Here is an 8,411-nt window from a genome sequence, read left to right on the forward strand (position 1 = left end):
GGGATGAACACATGATGTATGGATGTGCCAGACACTTTAAGCATCGTAACACACTGTAGTTAATGTGCAGCGGGTGCTTTAACTGGCACACACACAGCAGCACGCACATAATTACTTACTCATCTAATAAGAAAATAAGCTATCTTTATTAGTCCTGGTTCATTTCCTTATTTATAATTAAAGAATTGACTTACTTCAGGGAAATGTTCTTGTACTTTTTTATAGGTCACAAAGCTCTTTCATTCTTGTATCATGACTGATGATAAAATTCAAATCAGAGGTTAACAGTTGACAAATGGAAACTTACTGAAATTCAATGATCGTAAAATGCAAGCCCATTATTTACAGCAGTTGCTCTGGTTTCCATGACCCACGAGAATACGTTGGCTAGAGGAGAACAAAAAGAATTAACCACTGGTATTTCAGACTAAGTGCAGAAACCAATTTTTTTTTTTTTAATGATGTGTGAAATTTTCCGTGACATAAAAACATTAAGTCTCCTTAGAAATGCAGGAAAAATAATCGTGTTTATGATGTGACAAGGCTTGAGTAAGTTGGTCCTGTGGGTAATTAGAGTGGAGGTGTAAAATTATTTTTCCCTGCAACACACGTTTATGAATAAAATCATTTAGTTTTAATATTGTTTCAAGAATGCTATGATAGTTTTAACTCTTAAGTACACCCACAGAAAATGCAAGCAAGCAAATGTTTTCTGACACTGTATTTGTTGTTCTTTTTCAGGTTAAAGCTGTTAATTGATCAGGAAAAGCTATATCAAGAGCGAAAAGACGACGAGAACAACAAAAAGGTAGAAAGTCTCAAAGAAGAGCTGACAAAACTCAAGTCCTTCACTTTGATGGTTGTGGATGAACAACAGCGTCTCACCGAGCAACTCAGTCAGCAAAAGGCAAAGGTGAAAGAACTTAATGCCACATCCTCGAAAGCCCAGGAGGAGCTGAGCTCAGGTAGAGCCCTTCTGCAGGAAGAGGTCCAAAAAGTAATTCGCCTGGAGGCCGAGCTGCGTGACCAAACTGGGCGGTTTCATCAGGAGCAAGAGATCATGACAGCCAAAATGACTGGCGAGGATGCCCAAAACAGACAGCTGCGCCTTAAGCTGTCGGCTCTCAGCAGGCAGCTAGATGACTTGGAGGAGACCAACAAAACCCTGCGCAGAGCCGAGGAGGAACTGCAGGAGTTGAGGGACAAAATTAGCCGTGGAGAGTGTGGAAACTCCAGCCTCATGTCAGAGCTTGACGAGCTGCGAAAACGGTTACTTGAAATGGAGGGGAAGGATGAGGAGCTGATCAGAATGGAAGATCACTGCAGGGATCTTAACAAGAAGTTGGAGAAAGAGGCCAACCAAAGTCGAAGCCTGAAAGCAGAAGTCGAAAAACTGAATCAAAGAATTATGGACTTAGAAAAACTGGAGGACGCTTTTAGCAAAAGCAAGCAAGAATGCAACTCACTAAAAACCAACTTGGAGAAAGAAAGGGCAGTGTCAAGGGTTCTCATCGGTGAGCTGGATGTCTTGAAAGTCAGAATCAAAGAACTGGAGGCTGCTGAGAGCCACATGGGTAAAATGGAGTTCACACTGAAGGAGGACCTGACCAAGTTAAAGACTCTGACTGTTATGCTGGTGGACGAGAGAAAGGCAATGGCAGAGAAGCTCAAACAAATGGAGAACAGGGTTCAGAACAGCACTGGAAAACTTCAGGCTGAGCAGGACAAGGTCACATCAGTGACTGAAAAGCTGATAGAAGAGAGCAAGAAAGCTCTCCGATCAAAGGCTGAACTGGAAGAGAAAATGTGCTGTGCTACTAAAGAAAGGGATGACCTAAAGTCCAAGCTAAGGGCAGAGGAAGAAAAGAACAACGATTTGGAATCAAAGATCAACATGATGAAGAAAAGGACGCAATCTCTTGAAATGATAGAGAAGGAATACCTGAGGAACAAAGCCAAAGAAGAGCACATAAAGGCTCCCATTGCTAATCGTTTTCAACAAGAAGACAACAAGGTGAAGGACCTGACACAGGAAGTGGAATGCCTTCGACGCAAATTAAAAGACATGAAAGAGGTAGAAAGTGATTTGTTAAAAACTGAGGACTTTGAATCTCTGGAAAAAAGATTCATTAACGAACAAGAAAAAGCCAAAGTATTAATGGAGGAGCTGGAGATATCGAGAAATGAGCTTTCCAAGTACCAACTGGCTGAAAAGAAAGAGTGCAACCAAGAGCATGTTCTTTACAAACGCCTGAAAGACGAGGAGGCAAAGTCCAGCCATCTGACAAGAGAGGTGGCGGCCCTGAAAGAGAAAATTCATGAATACATGGGAACGGAGGATTCCATCTGCCGCATGAAGACTGACCACTCCACGCTGCAAAGGAAACTGACCCAGCAGGAGGTCAGAAACAAGGAGCTGGCCAGGGAAATGGAGACACTTACTCGAGAGCTTGAGAGATACAGACGGTTTAGCAAAAGCCTTCGCCCTGGCATGAATGGAAGACGCTTCTCAGACCTACACGTGTCAACCAAGGAAGTGCAGACAGAGCCACTGGAACTAATGTCTCCAAACTGCAAGACAATAGCACCAATAGAACGTGCTGTGGTGAACGGGAGGCTGTACGATGACAGTGATTCTGAGGATAACACACATTACAGCAACGAGCTTCAGCTCAGCAAGTATAGCCCCTCTCTTATCAACGGTGTGAATAATCTGAACAACAACTTGAAAAAAGTAAGAGGTTCATTCCTTAAAAACAATGATGGCCCCTACCAAGTGAATGGCAAAATCCTGCCTCGGCAGAATGGCAACCATGTTCCGCCTGGAGACGTTGTGTTGACTCATAGTCCTGGACAGCCTCTGCATATCAAAGTGACGCCTGACCATGGACACAGCACAGCAACACTTGAGATCACCAGTCCCACGTCAGAAAGCACCCAGTCATTCACTAGCACTGCTGTCATCCCTACAAGTGGAGGTCCACCGAAGCAAAGAATCACCATTATACCCAATGCATCCATATCGCCTACAACTAAGTCTATTTCCCCAACAGCCAAAGTTAAAGCTTATTCTTTGTCTGATGAGCTATGTTCACCAGATAGAGCTTTATCACCATTCACTATGACAACATACTCCAGAACAATGACTCCAGACTCATGTGGCTCTGCAACCCCAGAGAGAGCCATGTCCCCAATACAGATCGTCTCAGTGACAACAGGGCCCCCTGAGCGATCCCCATCTGCTGAGCCGGTGGAAGTCGTCGGAGGACATGCAGTGTTCCACGTGAGCCCGGAGAGGCTGAGCGGCTGGCAGGTCCAAAGGTCCAACAGCTCGGGGGCAAATGTCATCACCACAGAGGACAACAAAATTCACATTCACTTAGGCAGCCCCTTCATTCAGAGCATCAGCACGCCAACACACACACTGAGTCCCTGCCACGTGCCAGCACACATGGAGCAAAGGACTAAAACGCACACAAACTGCAGCACTCCCGTTGTCAAAGGCAACAGCAAAATCACAAGTAGCATCATGATTAAGCCCACCTCCACACCAATTCAAAGGCCATCACAAATTACAGTAAGTAATGCTTACAAATGACCCAATAATCCTACATACCCCATTTCCCTCCATCCCATCCCATTATCAAACAAACCCCATTTGATGAGGTCATCAGATCCAGCACTTTAGATCCTCATATCCCGATTCTCCTTCTCATATCATATATTTTACGTCATTTATTTGCTTAAACTGTTGAAATGCCTCCTTTCTTTTTTAATTTTAGTTGGTTTGTTCGGCTGTTTGTTTTGACTTATGATCTGTCTGCATGAAAAAAAAAAAAAACATTAAACATTTGTAGTTCATCTGACTTAACAGGTGCTAACTTTTGTGCACTTGCTGTACTGTACTCAATGGTGCATTTTCCATATAGTCTAACTATTCACACTGATGTATAAGTTTTTTTTTTTTTTTACTTACTTATCCATTTACTGCATACATTGTTTGATTTTTGTGAGGATTAAAGTGTGCAAACCAAGTGTTCTTTTGTTTAGTTTTGTCATCCCTGCTTGATAACTTCCTCCACTCAATAAACCCAGCATGTTTGGAATTAAGTGGGACATAGCATTCGATTGAAATCAGCTGTTCATTTCTTTACTGCATGCTCAGTAAATGGTGAGGACTTCAACCCAGTGAGTTTATGTTACATGGCATGTGCTCTATAGATACCAGGCCATCAAGCTTCACCAAAGTGGAAGTGAGCAATCTGGGAATCTCACGTGTGTCTGCCTGCATTGGTAATAGTCTTATGCTGATGTCATAGTTACCAGTGACCGATAATAAAAACCTATGTGATGTGTGAGCTTGAAGGTCTTTTTTATGACACAATGGAAACTGTTTAAAACTAATAAACCTTCAAGTGGAGCACCATAAAGCTGCAGTTGGAGGTGAATCTAGAGCTGGGAATAAATTCAGCCCAGCTGCAGTTGTTTTATGTTGGTGTGTTGGACATTTGTTACTGAAACACAACAGTAATCCAACCAATAGTGAAAAACAGGTACAACTCCCTGTGTTAAAATTGTCTAGACAAAAACAAGGTCTAAATCTTCTTTTGCAAGTTTGCTCATAAAAATATACACCTTCAAATGAGCCATTTGCACATTTAACAACATTAGTCCAAGAAATTGCAAGTGTTCAACTGAACATTTCTGTGAATACTGTATCTACAAACATGAAATTTCATGTCATGCCAGGTAACTGTTTACACAACAAAATGAGACCTCCCCATACCTAAACTGCTTTCCCAAATTATGACTTAAGCATTAGTGTTAACAGTGAAAGCAGTGGCTGGGATTGCCGTCTGTGACCTCAATTACCACTGACTTGCTATAGACTTACTCTTTTCATAACCTGTGCACCTCTGACAGGTTTTAGCATGACGTTGATTGAAGAAAGCAATTATTAAGTGGCATGATGAAAGCTCAAGATTATTTGATTTAAAAGCCTGAAGCAATGGCAACTGAAGTCGTCCCAGGATGATGTAATCCCTCTGAACTTTGAATCAAACTGATTAACAGCACCGTGCGTGTAACTTAACTAAGGCACTGAAACACAAACATCCTGATGCAATTTTGATCATTTAACTACTGATATGAATCAGCTCAGGCCTGGAAAATCTCATTAACACACATGGTGCCAGGGAAACAAGTGGTGCCAAAAGCGGATATCCTCATATTATATTACACTATGAAGTTAAAAGGTACAAACACTGGTATGGGGGGATGGCTGCATGGGAACAGTACGCCTAAGTGCAAACACTATGAGAGTAACCTCACTCCCACCAAACACAAGCACCCAAACAAACTTTGTGTTTGGTTGCTATGGAAACACCTTTGACGGTACCGCAGAGGAAGTAGTTAGTTGAACTCCTGCGGCACTGTTGATATATGAGGGAGGCCAAAGCCGCACATTAAGGTCCTGTTCCAAGTCCAAGACTTGATGCTGCCGTGACCTCGCGCTTGTCCAATTTTCTGGCCCATTAGCTGTTCTGAAGCTCAACCCTCACTTATTCTAATGCATGTACGTCAACTGAATGCTGAGGGATACAGTTCAGTGAAGACTTGTGGTTTATTCACTCAACCAGTGGGTTGAAACAATCGAAGAACCTTGCTTTGACACTTCACACACACATGATAAAATGCTGCACAAAGAACTTTAAAAAGTCAAGTTTCAAAGTCATGCAAAGTATATTTTAAAAATTAAGTTGGATAATCCTATTGACGTGACAAGAAATACAGACATAAGTTTATAAAAAGTCATATTTAAAAGATCCTTCTTTACATGAGTTCATCAATAATGTACCAAATTAATACTAAAACAGTGTAAACAGCTGCAGTCCACCTCTAATAAATGCCCCTGTAAACAGGATACAGTTTGTACTTTCAATCTAATGCCACGAACCTCAGCCTCCCAGCATGTCAATGTGCACTTAATAGTAGCGATTGCAGTCTAATCGGAGCATTGGAAAAATGACAAAGGATTATACAACATGGTCGTTTTAAAATGTAGGGTGAAGAGAAAAACAAAACAAAATGAGTTCATGTAAAATATATTATAATGCATTATCAAGTCAATAACGGTAATGGGTTTTAGATATAAGTAGGTCTCAATTTTTGCTCTTTTTTTTATGTTTTCTTAGATTCCATGGAAACATAAAAAGTGAGCACTGCGTCAGAAAAAAAAAGTAGAAAAATAATTTGGTTCCATCTAGTGGTCATTATCAATATAATCCCTCTCTATTCTGCATGGTCCAACTTCTTTACTACATTGAGGATTGAGCCCTCCTTGCATCTTTTACTCTTCTCTACAGGTCCCATTAGAAGCATTCCGACGACCGGGGCCTACTAGAATCCCTAAACCCAAGGGCTTCATCTCCCAGAAAGCTCCAGCCGGCACAGCAGGCAGCGTGGGAACGCAAAACAAGAGCCTGACCCCACATGCTCATCATCATGTGACAGCCGGCAGAGAGCTGCCCACACAGACACTGGCGTCACACTCCAACAATCATCCACACCGAAGACTCTGACATCAAATATTTCCCATTATATCCATGAATTAAAACAAAATTAACTGTATTAAGTTGAATTACTTTTTATAATGTAACTTTTCAGAAAAGGTCTGTCTAAATATTGCTAAACATCTATTTTTGGTGCTCCAAAAACTTCCCACCTCATAGAAATTCAATTGTAGAGAGTGATCTGAAAGTAGCCACCTAATATGTACTCAATGTTAACTGTCAGACGTTGGTAAAATCATCACTGTAAACAACAGAAGTAGAGCAGAATGTAAAAGTCCATTCTTAGACTGAATATCAATGTTTAAATGTTTAGTGGGTAATATATTCATACTAAACGACCATCTGTAATACAACACTTCTTAAACTCTCAGGCTGGATTGTGGATATTTCTTTAATCAACAGTTGTAATGCAGCTCTTTTATCGTTGAACTGTCTAAAATGTGACCCTTGTGTATTTTTTGGTAATCAATAAAAGCTTTATATAACATCAACTACAGACTGTGCACTTGACTCAGAAAAAAAAAAAAAATGAGGACAAGCATCCCAAAACTAGAGCCAAATAAATCTCATGTAGACACCAGTAGATGGTTGCCAGGTTTTATAAATAATGCACGACCAGCCAGACAGGATTACAAGCTTTGTAGATGGTTTCTCTAATGTCAAGCTACAGTATCTCAAACTTAAAAAGTATCTTCCCAAATAAACTTGTGATAGGTGATAAGATTCTAAAAGTAAAGTTACATATCTGAGCAAGGCAACATGGGGAAAAAACTTCAAAAAACTGGTTTAATTTCAAGAAAATATAATAATTTCTAAATGGGTTTGGAGACACATTATTAAATCACTTACAAGCGTGATATTGTTATTCTAGACACAGAGGAGTAAACCAAATGCTGAATAACTTTGTTTTAGTTGAATTTTCTTTCAGCGTGTGTTATTACGTTATTTTTTATGCTTTATGTCGAGCGAGGCCATATAGAACAAAATTCATTGTTTATAATATTTGGGTACAAAATGTCAATAAGTGATAAAAATAGTAGCAATTATTATTTTCTCACTACATTCTTATCAGAAAGAGGACTCTGGGTCAAAATATTTGTGCAAAATGCCACATAAGCACTTTTATAAAGAAATAGCTGCACAATAGTAACATTATGTGCTAATTTACGCATTTTCCTCTTATTAGGAAAAGCATTTCATGGCATGTCCCGATTGTAGCACGCAGTTCTTAGGGCGCACTCAGCAATCCATCTTTAAATAGCTGAGCTGATGCGTCTTTTTCAAAATAAAAATCTTGATGTATTGCCCAGGCCTAGTTTTATGTATTGAATTAACAACAGTTTGAACCGGATGATTTTTGAGCCATTGTATGTACCTCCTCAATCCACCGCTGTTACTGATGTCCTTTCAGTGCAGATTTGATGGCTGAATGCAGCACACACAGGAAGTGCTCTCTCTCATCATCTCTTTCTGTAGCACAAACCCATGAGCGACAAGGACCATCCAGGACAAAGGCGTGGCACACATCTACAGAGTTAAGCCAGATGAGACAATGTAATTATAAAGATAATGGTCAGAATTTTTATCATCTTTATTAAACAGACATGAACAATTGGTAATTATTTTGGACCTTAAAACAAATCCCACAGAAATTATAAATGAAGTTGAAAGGAATGTGAAACAACACAAAATAACTCCAGAAGTACAGAAAAATGCATAAAATGAACAACAAAACAACAAAAACGCATAAAAAAGCAACAAAATCCCACAGAATTACTCCGGAAATACATTAAACAACACTAAACCACCACACAAAATACACATGCGGCCAGAACTAAA

At 40.2% G+C, this 8,411-nt stretch overlaps 2 protein-coding genes across 5 annotated transcripts in view; one reads left to right on the forward strand and one right to left on the reverse strand.

Moving 5' to 3' along the window:
* Window positions 1-6,855, forward strand: part of filip1l (filamin A interacting protein 1-like) — a 58,117-nt gene extending 51,262 nt beyond the window's left edge. Inside the window, exons 5-6 of one of the 3 annotated variants that reach the window (XM_028469308.1) lie at window positions 742-3,577; window positions 6,366-6,855. In XM_028469308.1, the coding sequence (XP_028325109.1) occupies window positions 742-3,577; window positions 6,366-6,581 (3,052 nt within the window). In that variant the 3' untranslated portion in view covers window positions 6,582-6,855. Of the gene's footprint in view, window positions 1-741; window positions 4,338-6,365 lie in introns of those variants that run through there. The other 2 variants (XM_028469287.1, XM_028469297.1) reach the window with 2 other exon arrangements.
* The window catches only part of LOC114477215 (collagen alpha-1(VIII) chain-like), a 90,322-nt gene extending 82,243 nt beyond the window's left edge, over window positions 1-8,079 (reverse strand). Inside the window, exon 1 of one of the 2 annotated variants that reach the window (XM_028469433.1) lies at window positions 7,948-8,079. The gene's annotated coding sequence lies outside the window, so the exon portion shown is untranslated. The remainder of the gene's footprint in view (window positions 1-7,947) is intronic. The other variant, XM_028469425.1, reaches the window with a different exon arrangement.
* Between the last annotated feature and the right edge of the window lie 332 nt (window positions 8,080-8,411).

The sequence above is a fragment of the Gouania willdenowi genome, chromosome 2 (assembly GCF_900634775.1).
Source record: "Gouania willdenowi chromosome 2, fGouWil2.1, whole genome shotgun sequence".
Lineage (NCBI taxonomy): Eukaryota > Metazoa > Chordata > Actinopteri > Blenniiformes > Gobiesocidae > Gouania > Gouania willdenowi.